The following is a 24,838-nucleotide window of genomic DNA, read 5'->3' as shown; positions in this document are numbered from 1 at the left end:
GATGACTTGTTCAGTCAATCTTCTAGATTAAAATAGAAAGTGACTGGGCTAAATAGAATTCTGGTGTATGTTCACTGGAGTGTCAGAGGTAAAAGGTATTACTGGGGGTGCCAATATATGGGAGAGATGCTGATGGAAAAAAATATTTTGAAAATTTAGAGGGGATTTTTGGAGCAATGTTTGTGAGACATAGGGGATAAATTAACAAGAAAATTTTGTGAATACGTGAATATTTAGGACCATTTTTCTTGAGAAAGGATTTAAAATGGTTGCCTCTAATTCTGCTTTTCTGAAACTAGCAGAACTTAAATGTCCATGTGTGAAGTCAGTGGAGCTAAGTGCCAAGTAAAACAGTATAATGAAAATCAAACTGAAATCAGTATCTATTTAAATTGTATGTTAGTACTGATACAAACTTGAAGAAAAGTCTTAAATTTCTTATACAGATATTCCTGTTTGGACAGTTCACAGTTAATGCTCTACACTCTCTCAGTTGGAAGTTTAAATTTTTTTACCACTTTCTGCCAAATTACTGAAGTTCTGAGTCTCCTTCAGAATTACTTCACATCTTTGTGAAGTTATAGTTTGAGTATTAAACTACATTAACTTTTAATCTGTATTCTAGATCTTTCATCAATTGAGTGAAGTTGCATCTTCCTATTTACAGTGGTGGAGTCAAGATTTGGCTTCTTACACTTTGACAGGATATTTCATCTGTACAGATTAATAAAAAAAAAAAAAACACCAAAAAAACCCCACAAACCAAAACCCCTAGACCTGAGTGTTCCATTGTGAATTTGGATGCTTCCTTCTTTGTTTAAAAAAATCTCTTAGTGGTCTTCCTTCTTAGCTAACTTATTACTGCTGCTTGTCACAATGTGCCTATAAATGCCCCAAATCATGACTGAATGACACTGAAGCTGTATGTCTTTTTCATCCTCTTCTACAGGAGTTTGTCTTATCAGTGTTTGCAGTTAGCAGATTTGAGTTCTTTGAACTGTTAGACATCCTCAAACTTATTTGAAAAAGCATGACTTCAGAGAAGCCAGAGTTTCCTTCTGTCCTATGGCAGTGTTTTGTGTCATTTTAGGAAGTAAGTGTGCTCACTACTAAGTGTTCAATATAGTTGGCTCTTTCAGGGTATGCATGTGTTTCTGTGTATGGGTACTGTACCTATGTTAACAGACACACACATATATTTATATGAATCAAGCAGGGTGTTTATAAAGCAAGCAGCGGCATGTATACATCAGACTTTTGAAGGGAAAGCAAGGCCTTAGAGCTGCAGATATTAAACACGTTTGTGTTTCAATACGCTGTAACACATTGGAAATCCAATGCAGACTGTATTTTAAGGTTGTATCTAGTCTTCGTTCAATATCAGAGAATTGTGAGAAGTTCAACTGGTGACTTTTAGGAAAGATAAAAGAAAGAAGAAAAAGACTTGGATTAGGGATTACTTGTTAAAGTATGCCATGTGAATGGAATTTAATTGAAAGAAGCAGCTTTAATTTGTACTGCTGTATGCAATTCCTTGCACCTCAAAGCCTGTTTTTTGTTCGTTTTTACTAACTTCTGTATTTAATGACTGGTAAAGATATGGTAATAGTATATAAATTAAATTTAGTCAAACCAATTTTTTTATTTTTATAAATAAAGGCTGAAGATAAGGTATTGTAAAAGGTGATCTATCTGTTTTAGAAAGCTAACTTGTGATTTAACACATGTAATGCATTTCTGAAAATTAATTTCTGTGAAGAGGTATACTAGGGATAGGCTAAAGCAGATGCAGATACTTTTATTAAGCATCTCTGTGAGTTAAAATGCTGATTTATCAGTGGTCAGGTATTACTGTTTGTAGAGAAAGTTGTTGACTCTGAAGTTTCACCCCACCGAAAGGACAGTATAAGCAGCCAAACTGAGAACAGAACTGTTTCATCCTTCTCTGAAACATGTAGTTTTTAACTACTTAGAGAGAGAGGTTGGGTATTAATTTCCATGGACCATTGGTCCAGTCTAATATTGCTGTTGTAGACGTTAATTGATGTTTTCGAATGTTGCATACCTTGGGGTCTATCGTCTACATTTCAGTTCAGCTGCAGTTATTACTTTGGATATATAAATGCCTTAAAATAGGACTTTATTTAGTTCTAATGAGATTAAAATACTCAGTGAATGACTGTGAATGTCTTACATAAAATGTTCCTGTATCCATTTTGTATTTGAATGGCAAGACAACTAGCTTTTACAGACATTATAGACACTATAGCCTCTTTGGGATGAATGCTGCGGTACTGAAAATTTGTTCCCAAAGGAAGAAGCAATTTAGTAGGAACTGAAACACATAATAAGAAATTGAAGAAGTCCATAAAAATCTTATGTAGATTTTTCTTATCAGTAACAAATTTATAAATTTTATATAAAATTGGGAGTATAATTTTTCCAAACCAAAAAATGTCATGTCAGTCATCTGTAAATGCTTCTAAAAGTTGCTAGTTTATGGCCTTGGAAAAGGAAATAATCTTCTTTCTTGGGTGGAAAGCATGGCACAGGCAGAAGGAACGTACTGGTTAAACCACCTCCTTTTAGACTCATAGTAACTATTTTAAAAGATGAAAAGATTATTGTATGAGATTTCAGTGTATAGTTTCTAAGTGGCGTACTTCATGGTTGCATACTTGCTCCCTCCCTTGTACTAGCTAAAAAGTGAAAATTCCTTTACCACCTATTAAGTAAGCATCATACAGTGAAATGTTTTGTTTTCAGGCTTGACTGGCAATCCAGGACCCTACCTTTCAAGCCCTCAAATGTGCAGCTTTGCTCATAAAATCATTCCATTGCTTTCCAGATCATTTCCGTAGAAATCAATTCTCTGACTAAATAAGATGAAAATACTTACTGTAAAACTATGAACTACACACACACTGGATTTTTAATTTGGGAAAGAATAAAGTCAATGAAGAAAAATGGCAGTAAGATTACAGAAAGAAAATAACTTGATCTATTTTTATTACTTTTTGCTAAAAAAACTTAAGTGAATGATGTCCATTCACAAGTAATTTTAAGGATGGAGATAGGCTATCCAGTAAAATGAAGATTAAGGAAAGGATTTACTTAGTTTAAAATAAACACAATAAATTGCTGTGTCAGTCTGCAGAGGGAACAATTTCTTTGTGATACATGTGAAAGATGAGGGGAGAAGCAGCATTTATTTGGACTACAACTTCTTTTTAAAAAAATCTTTCTCCAGTAAAATGATATGCATATGAGGCTTTCTCTAACAGTCGTTACTAGAACAGAGCTCTTGTGACCTTTCAGCCCAGACTGGGTTTTATATTCAAAAGGAAAGAAATGTAACATTTCATAAAACTAGTAAAAATAGATAGCAAGATTAGGCAGGCAGCAGGAGTCTTCAAACAGATGCCAAAAGGAATAAAGAGATTAGCCTCTCAAATTACAACAAATTGGCAGGGGGAATATTTGATTTATTTTGCGAACTGCTTCAGTACTTACAGTTCTAGCGGCTGTAGCACTGTGAGAGCTAAGGTCAGCTGTTTATATTTTTCACCTTCAGCTAAAGATCAGTGCTGTATTTTTGAAAATGCTGTAAGGTGCATGCAAGCAGAAGTAGTCCCTTTTCCAAAGATTATAAACATGTAAGCTGTGAGCATCAATCTGATGTCTTCACTGCCTAGGAAGTTGACTTTCAGAGCAAGTAATTTTTCTTTCTTTGTTTTTCTTTGTTTTGTTTTGGGTTTTTTGTTTGTTTGTTTTTATACATTAGGATATTTGGGGAGTAAGTGTTTTCAGACCTACTTTCAGAGTTATGAGGAAGAAGATCCACTACAGTTTTTATACCAAAGCAAGTGTGGTTGCCAGATATGGGCAGTTTCCCTTTGCATTGCTTTTGGCTATTTTCTGAACACTTTTGAGTCATGATGCTCAATGATTTTGTATTCTGCTATCTCTAGCTCCTAGGGATGTGACTAGATAAGAATTGCAGTCTTAGTTTCCTTGTTCTGGAAAAAATAACTACGCACATGGTTTATAATGTAATTTAACCTAAATAGAAGTTACCAGTGAAAAAGACAGATGATGAGACTTCTACAATTCACCAAAAAAAGCCCTTATCTGACCTCTTACTGTATCAGAGAAGCTACACATACACCCTTTTCTAATGCTTGGGGTTGGAAACAGTTTGTATATGTGTATTTTAGACATAAGGTCCATGGCATGGGCTCCTTTTGAAATGACTAGCTAGTTTTCTGGATCATGACTTTTTAGGAAAGTTATGCAAAACCATTTTTGTTGGTAAATTCAAACTTGCCCAAATCACTTTCTGAAAGAAAGCTTTGGTTAAAAAGGCCTCGGCTTGGAATGTGTGTTGGTTCTGGGCTGAAAATTCAGCTCAGCAGGGGTAGAAATGGGTAAGAGCTTAGCCACTGCTTCAGCCACTATTTTAAGATTTTGGGGTAATATGTTGGTAATAGTTGTAACAGTTGAGCTAATATATTAGGGTCATACAGACTCAACTATTCTGCCTGGTTAAGACCAGGAGGTAAATTGGTTCAGGTAACCGCTGTAAACACGAAGCTATTGACTTTTCATGGGTTTGTCTCTGCCATTTTTCCTTGTGTCAGCAGTCTTTTGCTGGTTTTCCTCAGTGTTTTTAAAAGGACTTAGCCTTTGTCCTGGTGCAGGACAGGAAAGCTTGAAAATATTAATGGAATAAAATAATTGTTTTCCTCTCAGCTCTCGTATGCAATTCTTTAGTTTTGAATTATGATGGGAGACAAATTAAAATTAGTAAAGTGGGATCAGTTAGAGATTACACAGAAGTTGTTTATAAGCCTGTTGGGAGGTCAGAAGGTGTTACAAGAGGAAAAGACAAAAACATAAACAGCAGTGCAGCACTTTTGGCAAATGAAAAAGGTCATTCTGTTTCCTGGTCTGAGTGACCATCCACATCATAAACAGTTGAAAATGGTGTAACATGTTGATTATTCCTAAACCTTCACTTCCCTTGACAACTCCTCATGTGCATTTGTATTTGTATAAAAAATCTGCATCACATTTAAGCTTTTTAGTCTCTTATCTTTCATGTCATATAGTAAGCAAAACCTTCACTGTCTTTTTAAGTCTCTTTTTCATTCTATCTGAAGTGGGCAGAATAAGATTAGAATTCTTTAATATTATTAAATGAGTTACTAATTTAATTAAATTATCATATTTGAACTACTTTTTCTAACCTAGTCAGTTACCAAAATGGGCATTTCTGTTAAGTGTTTTAAGCCTCCATGTTCAAATGAAAAGCATTTAATATTTTATAGTCTAGAAACTTGCGGTTGTACTTTTGTTTCAGAGGTAGAATATTTTGGTAGGTTTTAGTTTTGTAGAAATATGTGTTGCTCTGGCTTCTCAGATCATATAAATTGCCTAAACATTTATGGCTTTGAAAATGCAGTTTTAGAGTTTATGACGGAAATTTTCATTCTGTAATATGGCATGCACCTGTGTCTGCTTTTAGAAAATATGTATGCTCTGTGTTTATATTTGATAGCAAAATTAAAACCAAAGGTAAAGCTTGAGACAAGCAATATTAAGAGATTCAAGGAATGTAACCCTTCTGGAGATGTCTAACAAAGACTGCTGCAATCTATTACTCTAGAGATGCAGTAGCTTGCATCTCCTTTAACATTCAAAATTGTGACTGTAGATTATCTATGCTATTTAAATAACATTCTGCTTCATGTGCAAAAAAATACTTTATTGCATCTTATGTAACTAATTTTCTTGTGAAACAGATGTAGACTAGACTATTCCAAAGGTAAATCAGCCTTTTTTTGTTTTTTTCCCCAAGAGAAGCAGACTGCAGATATCATTTTTCTAGATGGTATGTTCAAAAATTGCAGGTTTTATGTATTGTATTTTATAGACTGTAGCCAAACAAATTGCTTATTTCCTTTAGTTGAGAGCTTTGTAAGGGTAAAGATCACAAAGTCTAGCTTGGGCTACATGAAGTTCTGGCACTTCGAAGACTAGTCACTGCTGAAGTTAATTTCTAAACCTCTGTTATTCAAAATTGGGAAAAAATGCTTCCTCTGTCAGAGTTTCACCAATTGATTTTCCACATGTGCCCTCATTTTTCTCTGCTTTTGTACATTTTCTGTTAGTTTTTTTTCCCCAAGTATTTTTGATAGAATAAAGTAGAGCCTTAGGAGTTCCATACAGTACTTCCTTTTTTTTGTAAGGAAATGTCTTCAATACAAAATTATAAAACAAAAACATTAGCAAATTATTTAGTGCTTGTCTAAGAAATACATTAAGCATTTTTGTTTATATTCACATGTCCCTTAGCCTCCTCAGTCTACTGTTTCTGAAAAGTTGGAAACAAACGTTCATCATTTGAGCCCCACCCCTCAGAATGCCCACCGCAGTTTTTGGTTCTTTATCCTCACAACCCACCTGGGACTTTTCTCCCTTTCAGATTTTATTGATTGTTTCAACTATCTGAAGCTTTATCATTTTCTTTATGTCAGTAGATGGAGCATCTCTGTCAGACATCCAGTGTTTCATCCACTGAGTGCCCTTTTTAGCTCAAGGTCTCTTCTATAGAGGTGTGGTATATTGCTTTAACTTAAATTGACATTGAAGTTCATTTCAGTTAAACACATAGAGGAAAAAATATCCATAGAGGAATTTAAACTGATCTAGTGAAACCACTCCAAATTCTCACCATTTATTTAAATCAGAGTAGTATTTTCCAGGGAAGTCCTCTCTGTTACACACTGTCAGTTGTGCCGCTCTAATTGCTAATCTAAGTGTTACACAAATGCCCTTAAAATTCTGCATATCGAAGAACTGGAACCCATACATGAGTCCAGTACTAGTAAATTGCTTACATAAGTACACATGCATGAGTACTCTTCTGTGCCCCTGTTTTTACCTCCTTTTGCCACCTGAAGGGACTTGGGCCTATGAAGGAACGAAGAAATTAGAGGGGACAGGAGACTGCTGATCATGCAGAGCTGATCTCTGCATGATCTGACATGTAACTCTTGTTCGAGTTACAGATTCTATAAAGAAATTACAGTATTACATTGCTTGAATTGTGTTAATTGTGTGGAAACAAAGAATGAAATTCTGGCATGCTGCAGTGAACAACAAAATGCTCATTGATCTGAGATATTCAGATCTAGAAGTGATTAAATGCTCATAAAAAACCACGGTAAGTAATAAACTTCACTATTAACTAGCTTTTAAAATAGCATATTTACCAGATCAAATAACTTTTAAACACACACTATGCCTAGGTAGCACTTTATAGCCATCCTACCTTCTTTTCTTGTGCAGTGTTTGGAACTGTTAAAGTATAGATTCCACTTGTTGTCAGTCCAGATTTGAAAGCTTCGGCACAGTCTTTGAAGCTGATTTGCTCCTCTTTAGCTATGAAGTTGTTCTTAGCTGCTAAAAATACAATAGAAATTGAAGGCATTAAGAGGAGATGAAAAAAAGTTACTAAGAAGCCATTAATGATGTAATCAGCTTAAAGCTTTGCAGTTCTGAAAAATATGCCTGGTCCTGAAAGAAACTGCAGATCACGTTATCAATTATGTGTGTTGTTACTTTATATTATTTAGAGACGTTATTCTTGTAAGAGCATGGTTGCTTGATAGATTGAAAAGTGATGACACGTTAATACGTTGAATAAGAAAACTTAGGATGTACCATCTCATTCAGTTGAACAGTTTCTGCTTCCATTCATTGCCTTTGCTGGACTCTTACATGCATTACAAGCTCTGCATGCATTAACTACTACTGAAAACATATCTAACTAGCAGCTGATGTGATACTAACACTGACCTTTGGCCAGTACTCTAAAATTGTGAAATCTAAAATAAGAGTTATGAAATCTTTTCTAATACAGCTGACTGCAGTAACTACTCTTACAAAGTTTCAGCTACGTTTTTTGCCCCTGTGCTGAGCAGGAACAACTTCGTATGTACCAAGCTGAAGCTTGGTAGCTCAGCCCAACCCACTAAGGAAACATCCCTTCTGGAATTCATTTGTGTAAAAAAAATACATTTTAATATGCCTAAGCCTTCTTGTTTTACAGAACAATCTAAGGCTCATCTTTTTGTTCAGTTCTTTATTAACTATGGAGGTTGGAATTTCCTGGCATTTTGCCTGCTGACTGATATTTCATATTTGACCCTTTTGGAGTTGGTTCTGTGTATTTTCCCTTTTAATTTAATCTAACAAGAACAGCCAGTTAGTACAAAGTTTTAGGTGCCATATAAATATATGCTTATATTACAGTTACTTATTATGTTCTTTTTAGCTTGCGTACTCGTTATTTACCAGTTTACATGCTTTGCCTTAAATATAAAAATAACACGTTCAGTGTTTTAATTGCTTTTCCACACTCTATTGTTTGTATACTGTCTTAGAAGCTTTCCCTGCTAATTTTGTCTTTTTGGCAAACATTCATTATTTTTTCCACTCTGGGTTTAACAGCGTTGTAGCCAACATGACTTTGACTTGTTTACTTATTTGTGCACTAGCATAGCAGATAACATCAGCAGGAACCTGTACAGCCTTGGTATTGGTATTTAAGGGGATAGAGTCAGTTATTAAGACAAAAAAATTTGGGATTTACTTTGTTGAGGAAAACCTACAACATCATTATTATTTAGGACACGAGGGAAAGCGAGGACTTCCAAACACCCTTTTCCTTCTTTGTGATCAAACTTACAGTAGTGTAGCATAGTCCATCCATCCTGTCTTTAAAGTTGCAATGACAACTATTTTAAAATTTTCCTAATATTTAATTTTAAATCCTTTTTTCAGAGGTTCTATATGCTTGTGTATTTCCAGCCCTGAGAACTTTACAGGCAAACATGCCAGATTCTTTACTCTAGTATACAGAACAGCTATACCTTCTTAATTTGTCAAAATTCTGTATCAGACATGAAATTCAAGGGAAGGAATTTGTTCATTTGTTGAAATCCTGTTTAGCCATAACCTTCAGCTTATGGTTTGTTTGGGTTTTTTATGGAGCATGTGAATCTGCATAGATTTGGAAGCTATGCTTGGTGGCTATGATTTGTTGCAGGGCTGTCAGGCATTTAGGGGTGAGGTTATTGCCTATAAAATTTGCTAGGCTGAGGGCTTTTTAGGATGAACAGGGAAGCTTCAGTGAAAGACTGGAGGATTTTGGGGAGTACCTGCTGCCCTGGGCTGGTGCTTTCTGTTGTTTGAGGCATACATAGGTGCTAAAAATTGGGCCAATGCTGATTCATTTGCCTTTAATAGCCACTATAATTTGTCCTTTCTTTGTTCTACTCTATCTGCATAGAGCAATGAGAGGTGGCAGAAGCAACCTTTGTGAGTCAAGAAGAAAAGCTACAGGCCTACATCATGCAGTCTAACCTAGATATATGGTCAAGGGAGTGTGTATTGCCAGATGAATGAATGCCATGTGAGATTAATGATACTTGGCACCTCTGTATTTTGTTGAACCAATGGAGAAGTGGGCAGGCAAACCAATACAGTCCACCGAAGATCAGGAAAATGTTGAAAAGAAACCACATAAATGTTGTGGTTGTTCCCCCCTCTCTCCAGCCCCTAAAAATAGGTTAGTTAACTCAGATGCAGAATTTAAGGGAAAAAATCTTTTTGAGATGCAGAAGTAGGGGGGAACTGGTTTTAAGACTTTATAGGTAATAATGTACACATATTAGGGAATGTCACTCAAATGATACAAGCATGTCTGCTTTTACTTACAGTTTGGTGTAGATATCATAGTAAGCAAGTTATGCACAGTCTCCATCAGATCATGTTGCTGTTTTTGCAGAACTGAGTTGTTTACTGTAGCTGTAACTAACTGTTTTTCTAGTTCTTCTATAATAGATGTCTGTCTGGATACTAGGACTTGAAGCTGATCTTTTTCATCTTTTATTGACTTCAGCTGAAGTGTGTGCTTGTCTTCCATCTCAAGAACTCTTTTTTCTAGAAAGCTAAATAAAAGATTACAATTAGGCTCCTCGGAAACAATTTTGAGTTGACGTCAAGAGAATCAAGCCTGTTTCTTTCTTCATAAGTACTCAATTGCATTCTTTGATGCCAGGCATGCAGTAGAAAGCTAAATGAAAACTGAGTTTAGTCTGATACGCTTTAATATATTAAATGACTAATTAGTACATTAATAAACAACATTATAAAGTATAGTCTGTATTGCAGGCTTTTAAATTGTAACAATCGGTTGTCTGATAATACAACATTATGAAAGGAGAGATATAGTTTGGTCCTGAAAAAAGGATAGTAGTACTAGAAGTACATGGGGTACACACAAAGTAACCATTATTTATGAGTGTGAAGTGTCTTGAATACCATTCTCTCTGAGTTTTGGCATAATAGTGAAGGATTTCATGGTCTTATCCTATTAAAAGATGAAACTGATTCAAAGCTGATCCTAGGAACTTTTCAAATGCCTGTATCATAATAAAATATATTCTTAACAGAAATGAATGTTACAGTGTTAAGACAGGGGAACCTGCAAATTGTTACTTGAAGATCAAAAATTATTTCATTGGTAATAGTTCTGATGCAGACTCTAAGAAAGCTGATGTTAAAAGATGCTTGCCGAGAAGGGAGAAGTTCACCTAAATTCCATTACTGTTATTGAAAAAAATCCGGAACCTTATAATTATGTTTCGAGCAGATTAACTCGATGTCAGATCGTCTTTTGTTAGGTGAGGAACAATACTTTTGTGTTTACGTGGATTTTACAAGGGTAGCCTAAAGTCTGCTGAGTTCAGCACAAAAAATTTGACATTTTAAAATTCAATATTTGCTTTGCTTTCCATTTGATAAGGATGCTTGTTTTTATTAAGGTGGTAGATAAAACCTTTAGGGAGCACATATAAATGTAGCAGAGTAGTGAACAAAAATGTCAAAACATATCTCCTGGGTTTTTTAAGCTAATTCTTTTAAAATAAAACACACTTTGCACACATGGTTCTCATTGAAAAACACGGCTTTGAAGGAGAAAACTTACTGTTATTGCTGCTTTTAGATTTCTCTGTAAACTATTTATTGCCAAAAGTAAAATAAGACCCTGGTGGTATGAAAATGAAACTATCTAAAAAAAGGTATGAGTCTTTGGACCACATTTGAGTACAGAAATGGACAGGGTAATAGATGGTTATCAGTCTGAATTTCAAAAGATTGACTAGTAAGGAACATTGAATATAGTAGTATTTGACTGTTCTGGCCAGGTTAGAAAAAAATTGTGGCAATGACCTGATTGTGTATTAGGATAACTGTGTACTACATGGAAATATAATTTCAGAGATGTGGTTGCACTGGGTTAGTTTGAATCAGGCTACATAATCCATAACTTCACTGGATAATTCTAAAGAAGAATATGAGTTGGCTACAACTGAAGTACTGAGAAGTAGTTCAGTGTTAATCTTAAGTTCTTCATATAAAGGAGAACTTTAGATAGTGAATAATGATCTATAAACAGAACACAAGAAGAATAAACCTGCATGATTCTCTAGGCCTTAAATAATATATGACCTTTGTAATGAGCATAGTTGGGTATGGGGAGCTTCTCTACAAGGTCTTATTTTCCTACTTGAGTACATTTGTTTCTAAAACCATTAGAAGGGCACTTCAGGGAACAGCATTTTATTGGGCAGATTGGCAAACTTACCTGTTTTTTTCTTGTAATTTAGTTATCTCGTTGGTCTGATCCGAAATCTGTCTTTCTAGTTTGTTTGTTGAAAGGGAGTGCTCCAAAAGCTGAAGTTCAAGTCTGGTTGTCTGGTTTAATACCTAAATAAAATTTATAAAAATATTTGAAAATCAATATTCTTATAAATAGACTGTAATTTCTTTATGTTGTGAAATCATGCAAATCTCTACTTAAGCCTATAATTAGAAAATATTTTTGAACATAATTTGGACACAAATGCTCCTAGAATTAGAATGAAGAAGAATACACGGAGTTGCGCTAATTTTGTTGTTACGCTACTACATATCATTGGGAATATTTCAGTAGTATGCTACATTTCTGATCAATGGCTGAGAGTTACTGTGTACTTTAGTTTTGCTGTCATACCTTCCTCTCTGTTATGATTTTCTTGTTTCATTACTGGAACTATTTTGGTGGTTGTTCAGAGAATAATTGGAGTTGTCTTCTCCATCTGATATAGAAAGAAAGTATTTTGCATGTATCTCACTGGTTGAAATCTTGGCCCAGTCCTGAAATCACTAGGTAGTTCCCTTTCAGCTATTTTCCTTAATCCCAAATTATATTTTAAAGTGTTTAACATGTGACCACACTTCTGCCGACTCATTCCTTGCATTTTAATGTTACCTTTTCTATATGTATTGTTTACTGTCTAAATTTATTTGCATCTTTAAATGAAGAAATGTAGATATTAGGAAACATGGAAGATACTTTTTGGTTTGTATCAGATTGCATTACTTGAGGCATGTTTTCTAGAAATATTTTCTCATTACTTTAGAACAGCTTTTTTTAATTCAGCAGAATTTGGCTTTCATTGGCAGGAAGAATTGATTACTCATGTCCTTCATGTTAAACAGTCATTCAGGACATGATTTCACACTTAAGTGTAATTGAAAACCATTGCCAAAAGTAAGTGTCCTTGAGAGACCAATTGTTTGGTTAATTTCCTTATGTTGTTAATTAAGCCCTTAACCCAGTCACCAGTAATTTCAAGCAGAGAAGGAAAGTTACAGTGATGATTTTCTTCCCCTAAGCAGAAAATAAGTGAATAATTTCCACAAAGACGTTACTCTGAATGAATAAATACATTCTCTCAACATGTGCAAAATACTGGGCTCCCGAATAATACAACTAGAAAGTTGAATTCAGTGTGCCCGTAAGTTACGAACGATCAGTTTATCAAAGAGTTCGCAAAGGCTTGTTTTAGGTTAAAGAAATGTAATTGAACCATGGAGTGGATTATGCAGAGTATAAGGATTTTAGGTTTTGCATGCTACTTACATTATATAAAATGTGATATGCTATATACTATATTTACTCTTTCTTTTGGAAGTTATATATCTGAATTTTTCTACCATGCTAGCAAATCTCTGGTTTGTTTACCCTTCAGATAAATACAATACTATAGAGCATTGGGCTGGAAATGAGCTGTTATCCCAATTCTAGTATCTGTGAAAACATTCATTAAAAAGATGCATTTTTACTGATAAAACATTTTTAAGAACACCAAAAAATTAAATGTAAAAAAGCAAATAGCCTGGTAAGTGGAACAAAGGCGAAGCTTGAAGGAACTCTCCTTTAGCTAAGATTTGGTGGCGAGAGGTGAATAATCAACAGAGGTATATAACAAGGGTTGTATAAAAGCATACAAGTATCCAACTGATGCTTGGATATACTCTAGGATTTTTAAGTACATTGTCTTTAAAGATGTATGTAACAATTGTCTTGCTGGAAATACTTCAAATCCTGCTGTAAGGGAAGTCTTTCAAGTGACAACAGTGAGCTTGAGATAGAGCTATGTATTACCAAATACTAATGTTTCCTTAAACTGGGTAGAGCTGTTGATTATAATGATTTTCTTCTAATTGTTGAACTGAGTAGTTTAGCACTAAATGTGTTAAGTCTGTAGTTGTAGGTGTTTGGGACGCAGAAGCATTTTTAGGTTGAAATTCATTACTTACTTGTGCTTCAACATCTGTTAATTTGCGGGTCTGTTCAGCTGTTTGATTTAGTAAGTTTGTGCCTATTTCAATCATTACTGCAGTCTGGTTCTGCACTGCAGTTTGCTGGATCTCTACCATTTCTTTCTTCATACTGTCCTGGATGTAATTCTCAAGCTACATGGGAAAGGAAAGAGAGAAGATAGTTGCATTCTTTCAGTGTTGGAAGTGGGGGTAGTACAGTAAGCCTGCTGGCTGCCTTGCTAAAGAAATTTGTTCCTTGTCCTTGTCTGCTATGCTTTTATGTGAAGCTTCCCAATGGTAAGCTCTGGGAGAGGAAGGGCAAATATGGCAAGGAATGTGTGGCCACCCATTTTCTAAAGGCAGGAACAGAGATTTGGAGGAGGTAGGTAGTAGGCACGACGGTGAGAATACTTGCAGGCACTTGGAAGCATTTCTGCCTTAGTGCTCCCACCATTGTATCGGAGGAGCTTCACCAGCTTTGGCAGCGATGGGAATTTTTTAGAAGACAAAAGCTTAGGAGTTTAGTCATCTTCCTGTATCTAGACTTAAATATTTTCAAAAGCATTTTTCATCACATGGGTAGAAGTCAGAGAAGAGGTTAGATGTCATTTAACACTGTTATGTGCACATTTTTATCAGAGAGAATTTCAAATAAAGACATGAAGCAAAAGGAAAACCTATAAATACTTTAAACACTTAATATTTAGGAATGCAAAAACTGGTTTAATTATTTGATTCCAAAGTCATTTCTATGTCTAAATTAACAGGGCTTTTTATTTTGTAGTCATTTTATAGGAGAGTACACTGCTTTCAAGGAAAGCAACAAGAAAATTAACAAGGAGAAAATTCAGTTAATCTTTCATGAAGTCTTTCTTTCCACATGTCTGGATTATCCAAAAGAAGTCTGATTTTTCTCCATGCTTCAATATAATTTTCTAAATAATTTTGCAAATATTTCATATTTCTTTCATGGGTCATTGCTTATGCTTGAACACTCTGTTAAAAATCCCGGCTATGTGATTTTTTTGTTTGTTTGTTTACTGGGGAAAATTCTAGAAATTTCTAGAATCAAACTCCCACTTCACTCCAACATTGTTCCAGCAAAAGAACCATAATAATTTTTGAGCTTCATGCTATACCTACAAAGAGGATACTAGCTAGTAACAAATAGCTAGTGTCATTAATCACAAATTATAAAACACCACCAATTCCAAATCTAAGGAAAACGGTAAAACTGGTTGATATCTTGATATTTTAAAAAGGTTTTTTTGAGAATACTATCCTGATATGAATAATGGCTTATAGTGAGGAGGAGCTTTGAACATTATTATAGGGCTATTTTCCTTAGCCATGAGGAAAAAGCAGCTTATGATTTAATATTCTACCAAATCACTGGCAGATATAGCCATTCCACTTCTGACCAGCTACAAATCAATTGCCAGATCTATCAGCTTGAAGTCCTTCCCCCTTAAATATTACTTGAGCGAGGACTGGATTTTTTATTTCTGCCTTCACAGTTGTTTTGTAAAAATGACAAATGAAGAAAATAAGGTGTAGTAAGAAGTTAAAACCTATAAAACCGGAAGTATATTCCTAGTTTGAATTAGAATCATAGAATCATTAAGGCTGGAAAAGACCTGTAGGATCATCAATTCCAACCACTAACCCAACACTACTGTGTCTCCTAAACCATGCCCTGAAGTGCTACATCTACATATCTTTTAAATACGTCCAGGGATGGTGACTCCACCACTTCCCTGGGAAGCCTGTTCCAATCCCTATTTTGGTACAGAAATTTTTCCTAATATCCAGTCTAAACCTCCCCTGATGCAGCTTGAAGACATTTCCTCCCGTTCTATTGCTAGTGACCTGGGAGAAGAGACCAACACCCGCCTCGCTACAACCTCCTTTCAGGTAGTTGTAGAGAGCGATAAGGTCTCCCCTCAGCCTCCTCTTCTCCAGGCTAAACAACCCCAGTTCCCGCAGGTGCTTCTCATAAGACTTGTTCTCTAGACCCTTCACCAGTTTCATTGCTCTTCTCTGGACACACTACAGCAACTCAAGGTCCTTCTTGCACTGGGGGGCCCAAAACTGAATGTGGTATTCAAGATGCAGCCTCAACCAGTGCCAAGTACAGGGGCCCGATCACCTCCCTGCTCCTGCTGGCCACACTATTCGTGATACAAGCCAGGATGCTGTTGACATTCTTGGCCACCTGGGCACACTGCTGGCTCATGTTCAGCCGGCTGTCAACCAACACCCCCAGGTCCTGTTCTGCTGGGCAGCTCTCCAGCCACCCTTCCCCAAGCCTGTAGTGTTGCATGGGGTTGTTGTGACCCAAGTGCAGGACCCGGCACTTGGCCTTGTTAAACCAATTAGGCGTTATTTCTTTTTGCCCAGTGTCAGCACATTTTCAAAGCAGTATTTGTGTGTTCACTCCATTCTCCCCATGCCCCTGATGAACTGCAATGCACAACAGAGATTTCAGCTATGGCACAAGCTTTGACCCACATCTCCTATACTGCTGCATAAGCATGCTTACTTCCCAGGTGTACCACAAGGATTTAACAGTAGCCTTTAGACAACCTTTAGGTGCTCTTTGTGTAATGACCTCTTTGAATACTAAAAGCGAGCATACAATCAGCTGGGTTTTGGCATGATAATTTAACATGTGTGTCTTCAGTTGCCATCATGCTGTGGCAATTAGAGTTCTTCCCTATTCACAAGATCAGTTCTTAAGTGTTATCTTTTGCTCCTAGATATTCCTCATTTTCAAAAGCTTCCCCACCCGGAGACAAATACAATTTGACCAAACAAGTTGGAAATTTTTAGAACTTTAATGACATCTTTTAGGCCAGCTGCTTCTTTTCTGTTGAAGTAAGGTCAGTGGTTTTTAACACTGTAGTAATGGTAAGCTATCTTTGGTCCTTGTTCATTAGGCTATGAGATGTCAGAGCATAGTGATCATTTAATTTAAAAAGTAGTGCAAGGTGATATTTAAGGTGCCATTGTCCAAGGAGAATTGCAAAACTCTGAATGCTTTTACATATTTTTTTATAGATATAAATAATTTAAATTTTTCTATAAATATATAAAAAATAAGTAATTTTTCGGTAAAGTTAGATGCTGTTCATCAGAACAATGAATATGTGTCCCTCTGAAAAGGCTAGACATCTGGGGATTAAACAATTTATATGACTCCAAATTAACTTTAGCAACTGAAGCTGGAGATGGACATCATTATAGACAACTTGGAAAAAACCTTTTCTCAAAGGCACCTCCATTAAAAGAAAATGAAGGGAGATCTCCAGCATTTTATTTGCCTCAATACCACAGCCAAGTATTGTAATGCCTTTATAAAGATCTAAGGTATGGCCTCGCCTGGCAAACTCAATGTACAACTGCAGTTAGAAGGGACGTTGTTAAAAAAAAAGAACACACAGAAAAATAAATGAGTGAGGCATCTCAGGTATCAGAGAGCTAGCATACGAGAAAGCATTGAAAATATTGCATCTTTTATAATTAAGAAAAAAAGGCCCACACAAAAAAAAGAAGGCAATAAGCACATGAACAAAGAAAGATTGATCATGAGTTTTGCTTCATTCATAAAATAACTGTAGATATTAAACCTCATTCTTCAAGGCTGGTTCCTTGTTCACTAGAGAGAGATCAGAATGAGAATCTGAGCAAAGCCATCTCTGCAAATAGGATTATAGAACGGCATGACTTCTTTGAAAATGTTATCATTGAGCTATTCCAAAACACACTACTAGAAAATGAGTTAATTCTGGGCTTAAAGGTAAGGTAAACATTTTACGGTAGGCTTAGGCAGTTGACCAGTTAAAACACACAGCTGTAAGGTTGCTCTGATTACAGTACATAAAACCTGTGATTACAATTTAAGGCATCTGGTGGTTCTGGTTGCTAGATTTTCATACCCCTTCTCACTGTGCTTGCAACCTTAGAAAGCAGTTATAAGTAATTTAGGGAATATGGTATTTGTGCTTACTTGAAAGCATGAAATATGAACAGCAATAGGGATTTATTTTAAGATTTAAAGCCAGTTTCATGATCTGACTCATTTATTCCTGCTTAGAGCAACATGAAACATCAAAATGATATTGACCTATTAAGTGGATTTAGAGCTTGTGGGTTTTTCCCCTAAAAATCCTACAAAGCATGATTACAAAACCCCTTCTGTTCTTCCCTTCATATGCACTAATCTTCTCCCACCTTCATGCATTCTCTGCATGTACACATCATAAAATCTCTTCTGACCTGAACCAAGACATGCACTCATCCCTCTTTGCTTATATTCCCCTCTCTCTTCATCATACAATGCAAAACTGTAGAAAGTAGGACTTTTTACAAATACACAATTTTTTTTTAAGTGGCAGATGCTTACTTCATCTTTCTTCAAAGATGAATAAAATACTTACTTTCATCCATAATGCCCATCATCCCCCACTGACCTTAGCGAAAGCAAAATATATTCCCATTGCATACTCTCAGAAAGCAAGGCTCTTGGGTTTCTCTGAGAGGTGGAGTTGGAAGATCTTTTCCAGTGCAGGCTCCAGTTAAGGCAGCCAAGGCTGAACTTCCATTGACAACAATGAGGATTAGCAGCCATTTTGCAAGACTGCAGTTCTCTGTGGCACACTTTTTTGCATGGTACTATTCATTGGCTCCTGCCAAGGAACCTCCTTCCTTTAGTAGCAGTAGCACACTCAGAATTTCTGAAGAGGGGGGAATGGTTCGGGGCATTTACAATAGGGAAGGGCACGGGGATCAAATGTTTCAGTCCCCATCCATGAGTTCAGAGGCTTGGCAGTTTGGTTGTAGAGCATGTCTGTCTTCTCCAGTATTTTGCTCAAATTTGGAAGGTGCAGCAGGGATTATTTGCCAGATTTCCCCCTTTGTCACGTGACTATATATGGGAAGATAATTTTTAATATCTTTTTATTCAATAGCTGGTGTATAAGACTTCTGTTGATATACATTAACCTTGATTACATGATGGTTATCTTGGGCAAAGTAATTGCCACAACCTAACAGCTGACTATTAGTGATGCATCTTCTTTCAGAAATTCTGTTTTTGAGGGAGTAAGTCAATCAATGGATCTTATCTTAAGGAAGTTGCAGGGGAGACAGAAAGAGGTATTAATACATTCAGATTTGAAAGAAGGAATAGTTAGTTGATAGCATTTCACTGATTCTTCGTGGGATTTTTTCATTAAACATTCTAAATTTTGTGTAAGACTTTGGCTGGCATGTATTCTTGAAGAAAGTATATATATAGATGAAAGCAGATATGGGAAAAAGCATGTCTCTCAAAGTAGGCTTAAATTACAAAAAGAGCTGGGAAAACTGAAAAACATAATTTCACAATTAAAGTCTGTAATATGGTTATGGTGATGCATTTTTAGAGAGGCAGAATTCTCTAAGGTCATCGGTTTGGGGCTGTCATGCTTTGTTACTTCAAATCATATAAAATCATAAAATTTGATGAAAACATTTTAGCTCAGTTGCCAAAAGAACAAGGACAGATCAATCACTGGAGCACATTCCAAAACATTGCTTTCATAGCCAAGATTGACTGTTTTTAAGCAAGCTTTAAATTGGCAAGAAAGAAAAAACAACATGTAGAGTATGCATTAAAAGAAATTTGTTTTCTAACCATTGGCAGAGACAGTATCAATCCTTTATGAAGGGTTCCCTTCATAGTTACTTATCAAACATACTTATTTAAATTAAGAGCCCTCCTGATTGCTATTTTATAGTTTGTGTCCATATTACAGAAAAAAATTCCAAACTATCAATAACTTATTTGTGCATTTTGTAGACACTTTAACTTACCATTTTTTCATTTAAAGTTATAAATGAGGTCTTGCTTTTGTTCTCTGCTGCCAAATGGTTAGTCTGTACTAATTGAACAGTCATGTTCCTGGCAGCATTTATAGCTATATGAATACAAACAACCCTTCTTTGCCAAATGCTACCCCATATAAATGGTACAAATAGTACTGGCTGCTACTTTCATTTTATAGAATTTGTCAGTTATTGGCGTAGTCTTTCCACATGAAGTGGTGATTTTCTTAATGTCTGTAATCTGATCCTATCAACTGTAACACTTCTTTTCAGAGAGAGGGGTCATGTTAATCATGAGTTTCTACATAGTGTTGTGTCCCCTAGAAGAAGGAGGTAAATGGCTGGAAGTGGACAATCCTTTGCATCCACCCCTAAGATCATCACAGTCTATCAAGATCTTTTTTCCTTGAATCAAATATGATTACTAGACTAAACAATTTACCACTTTCAGGGAATTAATCTGTAAGTGTGAGAAAATTCTAAAAGCATTGTTTTTAGGCTTTCTCACAGCTTGTCTACTGAAATCTGAAGATAATCTTTATTCTTACAGTAAAGCTTCCATTCTAAAACTGTACCTGCTAGGAGAAATAGCAAAGAGGTCAAACTTTATCTGCAGTCATGTCTCTATAGCCCTGTATTTAGATCAGGAGATTCACTGCATGAAAAATGACATTAGCCCCATACACTCAGCAACTGCTATGTGTGATATACTGTATGAAGCTCAGCAGCATTTGGGTTGTTCATTCCATCTAACAGCTGATTGCTGGCCAAACTGAGAGGTCATACATCTCCACACCCCAGCCACTTGTTCCTGCTCCCTTCCTTGCACCGCTCTCACATTTTTTGTTGGACTTTTGACTAAGCCTGGAGGCACTAACCTAAAAGAAAACAAGGGACAATTTCCCATCAAGTTTATGGACTGTGGATCTCTCCTAGATGTCAAAACTGTTACTAAGATAACAGTGGCTGTTGATAGTTTAGAAGAGTTATTTTAAGAAGCAACACGTTTTAAAATTATATGCTAGAGTTTGAAATACAGACTTTGCATAATATTCTCCTAAGAATATCAGTGCATATGAGGGTCATTATCTTCCTCTGATTGCAGTGACAAGTGATTGTTCTCCTGCCATTGATCTGAAGTTCTAGATCCTTCGTATTCTTGGCAGTGGTGGTCTCCTAAATATGAAATAATTTAAAGAAAACTAGTTTTCTTCATATTTTCAAGGAGGAAAACCAAAGTATATGCATGAGGTTTCCATGAGAAACATTCAGACATTGATTGTGCTTAGTAATTAATCTACAAAATACACCAAAAGAACTTGCAGAAATATTGAAGAGGTTGTATTATAACACATATTGCATGCTTACTCATCTACTGTCGACACAGAGAAAACTGCAGGAATAATGACAGAATCATAGATTCGTTTAGGTTGGAAAAGACCTTTAAGATCATCAATTCCAACCATAATCCTAACACTGTCAAGTCCACCACTAAATCATGTCCCTAAGCACCGCATCTACATGTCTTTTAAATACGTCCAGGGATGGTGACTCCACCACTTCCCTGGGAGGCCTGTTCCAATCCCTATTTTGGTAAAGAAGTTTTTCCTAATATCCAATCTAAACCTCCCCTGATGCAGCTTGAAGACATTTCCTCCCGTTCTATTGCTAGTGACCTGGGAGAAGAGACCAACACCCACCTCGCTACAACCTCCTTTCAGGTAGTTGTAGAGAGCGATAAGGTCTCCCCTCAGCCTCCTCTTCTCCAGGCTAAACAACCCCAGTTCCCGCAGGTGCTTCTCATAAGACTTGTTCTCTAGACCCTTCACCAGCTTCATTGCTCTTCTCTGGACACGCTACAGCAACTCAAGGTCCCTCTTGTAGTGAGGGGCCCAAAAGTGAACACAGTATTCAAGATGCAGCCTCACCAGTGTCGAGTACAGGGGCACGATCACTTCCCTGCTCCTGCTGGCCACACTATTCCTGATACAAGCCAGGATGCTGTTGGCCTTCTTGGCCACCTGGGCACACTGCTGGCTCATGTTCAGCCAGCTGTCAACCAACACCCCCAGGCCCTTTTCCACTGGGCAGCTCTCCAGCCACCCTTCCCCAAGCCTGTAGTGTTGTATGGGGTTGTTGTGACCCAAGTGCAGGACCCGGCACTTGGCCTTGTTGAACCCCATACAATTGACCTTGGCCCATCGATCCAGCCTGTCCAGGTCCCTCCACAGAGCTTTCCTACCCTCAAGCAGGCCAACACTCCCACCTACCTTGGTGTCATCTGCAAAATTACAGAGGGTGCACTCAATACCCTCATCCAGATTGTTGATAAAGATATTAAAAAGAACTGGCCCCAACACTGAGCCTTGGGAAACACCACTTGTGACTGGCCACCAACTGGATTTATCTCCATTCACCACAACTTTTTGGGTCCAGCCATACAGCCATTTTTTTAGCAAGGGAAGAGTACACTTGTCCAAGCCATGAGCAGCTGGTTTCTCCAGGAGAATGCTGCAGGAAATGGTGTGAAAGGCTTTACTAAACTCTAGGTAGACAACATGCACAGCCTTTCCCTCATCCACTAAGTAGGTCACCTTGTCATAGAAGGAGATCAGGTTGGTCAGGCAGGACCACTCCCTACTCAGTGAGGCCAGTCTTCTTCCCTGCCATTTCATCTTTCGGCACATAGGGTCAGCCTGCTCCTGTGCCTCTTCCTTCTTGAAGAACATCCAGCCTTCCTGGACCTCTTTGCCCTTCAGGACTACCTCCCAAGGGACTCTGGACAGTCTCCTAAACAGGCCAAAGTCTGCCTCCCTGAAGTCCAAGGTGGCAGTTCTGCTGACCCCCCTCCTTATTACTACAAGAATCAAAATTTCTATCATATCATGATTGCTATGCCCGAAATGGCCTTCAACCATCACATCACCCACCAGTCCATCTCTGTTTGCAAGAAACAGGTCCAGCAGGACACCTTCACTAGTTGCTCATTCACCAGCTGTGTCAGGAAGTTATCTCCCACAAACTCCAGGAACCTCCTAGACTGTTTCCTCTCTGCAGTGTTGTATTTCCAGCAGACGTCTGGTAAGTTGAAGTCCTCCACGAGAACAAGGGCAACCGATTGTAATACTTCTCTCAGCTGCTTATATAATATTTTGTCTACCTGTTCATCCTGGTTGGGTGGTCTATAACAGACTCCCACCATGATATCTGCCTTGTTGGCCTTCCCCCTGATTCTTACTCATAAACACTCAACACTGTCATCACCATCGTTATGCTCTAGACAGTCAAAATGCTCCCTAACATACAGGGCTACCCCACCGCCTGTCCTGCCTTGTCTATCCCTTCTGAAGAGCTTACAGCCATCCATTGCAGCACTCCAGTCATAAGAGTCATCCCTCCATGTTTCCATGATGGCAACTATTTCATAGTTTTCCTGCTGCACAATGCGTTCCAGCTCCTCCTGTTTGTTGCCCGTGCTGCGTGCACTGGTTAGATGCACTCAGCTGGGCTATTGATCCTGACATCTCTATTGGGGGAGAAGCCCTAACTCCTAAGTGACCATTCTCAGGCGCTTCCATGTTTTCTGATACATCAATAACCCTTGCATCTTCACTGCCACATGCATCTTCATCCCCCACGTCCACTGAGATGGCAGATTGATGGACCTCACTAGCACACACTCCCTCAAACATTGGCATGCCATGTCCAGGCTTATCTCTAGCGAGCCTGTTTTTGTCCCTTTCCCCCTTCAAATCTAGTTTAAAGCTCTTTCAATGAGCCCTGCTAGCTCCTGTGCAAAGATCATTATCCCACTTTGAGACAGGTGTACTCCATCTGTTACCAGCAGGTCTGGTGTCATGTGGACTGACCCACGATCAAAAAACCCAAAATCCTGCTGGTGACACCAGGCTTGGAGCCAGGTATTGATCTGCTAGCTCTTTGTGTTTCTTCCCTCATCATTCCCTGCAACTGGAAGGATAGAGGAGAGCACTACTTGTGCTGTCTGTAGTGACATATCTGTATTGCTTTCCTCTAATTTTTGCTTTGAATTTCCAAAAGGGGAGTAGATCCAGTAGAAAGCCTAGCAACAGAAAATACAACATTTATAGCTAGGCATTTTTTTAAAGATGCATTGAAGCTACAGTGTTTGACATATAATAAGCTGTTAAATGCTTTCTGAGTTCTTGTTCTTGCATCCCTACTGAAAAAGTCCTGTGCTTTATTTAAAACTTATCTCTGTGAATTTAAACCAAAGGAACTTAATCAGCCCTTCCAATACCAGTGGTCATCATCCTGACATATTATTCCCTAAGATGTTTAGTTTATACACAAAAGTGAGCAAAATGGAAAATGAACTTAAGCATCCATAATCAATTTTGCTTAGTTCTAGAGACTAAGAAAATCTCTGATGAGTCTCATCAGTTCCTTTTCTGAATACTTTTTCAGACTACAGATGAGACCTTCCTACTTCTCATACTCCAGATGTCTTGAGTTACCTTTAACCCAGTAATGTTTGGTCTTAGTTGCCTGCCCTTGTTTCAGAGTGGCAGTGTTCTTTGGATCGTGGCCACGTCTGGTTTCTTCATGAGTCATCTGAAGTAGAATTTAGTCCATAATTTGAACCTTTTTTTTCAAACTCTGTGCCAATGTGCAACTATCACATTGTTGAAGGTCATCTATATATGCCACAGAATCCTTAAATTTCTGATTCACAGATACATTTTGGTATATAAAGACAGAAAATACAGTTTGTCAAAGACTATTTTAACAGACTTCACTTTCAATTAAAATACTAAATATGTAAATTTTTTATCTGTGGTATAACTGAAGTCTGGACACTAGGAAAGTTTTCTTGGGATGAGACTGTCTTCTTGGATCCTATGCAACATGGATAACAGTGAAATATAATGTTTTCTTCTTTATAAAAAGAAGAAAACAGTGTCATTAAATAGGGGAACACAACAATTTCATCACAGCAGTTCATATAGGCAATATGAAGCCTTTTACCTACATATATATGCCACACATGCTGCTGAATGTGCATGTATGTAATGAATGGAGCACAATATTGCCAGGCTCTCCATGCGTGCTTATATTTATGTTTCTGCATCACTGCAATGTATTGGTGTTATGAAGACAAAATACTGTAAAAATTTCAATTTTGCAGACAGTTTTGTTCTCTTGAAAATAGCTTTTCACAATCTATCCATGTTGCCACTGCTTAATGTTAGAATGAAAATGGAAGAAT

At 37.2% G+C, this 24,838-nt stretch overlaps 2 protein-coding genes across 11 annotated transcripts in view; one reads left to right on the top strand and one right to left on the bottom strand.

Moving 5' to 3' along the window:
* The window catches only part of MCPH1 (microcephalin 1), a 151,337-nt gene that overhangs the window by 65,473 nt on the left and 61,026 nt on the right, over window positions 1–24,838 (top strand). The window lies entirely within an intron of this gene.
* Window positions 1–24,838, bottom strand: part of ANGPT2 (angiopoietin 2) — a 48,190-nt gene that overhangs the window by 8,258 nt on the left and 15,094 nt on the right. Inside the window, exons 2-5 of one of the 4 annotated variants that reach the window (XM_064447938.1) lie at window positions 13,720–13,875; window positions 11,720–11,841; window positions 9,787–10,019; window positions 7,337–7,464 (exon numbers count right to left, since the gene is read on the bottom strand). In XM_064447938.1, the coding sequence (XP_064304008.1) occupies window positions 7,337–7,464; window positions 9,787–10,019; window positions 11,720–11,841; window positions 13,720–13,875 (639 nt within the window). Of the gene's footprint in view, window positions 1–7,336; window positions 7,468–9,786; window positions 10,020–11,719; window positions 11,842–13,719; window positions 13,876–24,838 lie in introns of all 4 variants that reach the window. The other 3 variants (XM_064447937.1, XM_064447940.1, XM_064447939.1) reach the window with 3 other exon arrangements.

Source organism: Phalacrocorax carbo, chromosome 3, assembly GCF_963921805.1.
Source record: "Phalacrocorax carbo chromosome 3, bPhaCar2.1, whole genome shotgun sequence".
Classification (NCBI taxonomy): Eukaryota; Metazoa; Chordata; class Aves; order Suliformes; family Phalacrocoracidae; genus Phalacrocorax; species Phalacrocorax carbo.
The sequence above is the reverse complement of the archived record's forward strand: the minus strand, read 5'-3'. Positions and strand labels throughout refer to the sequence as shown.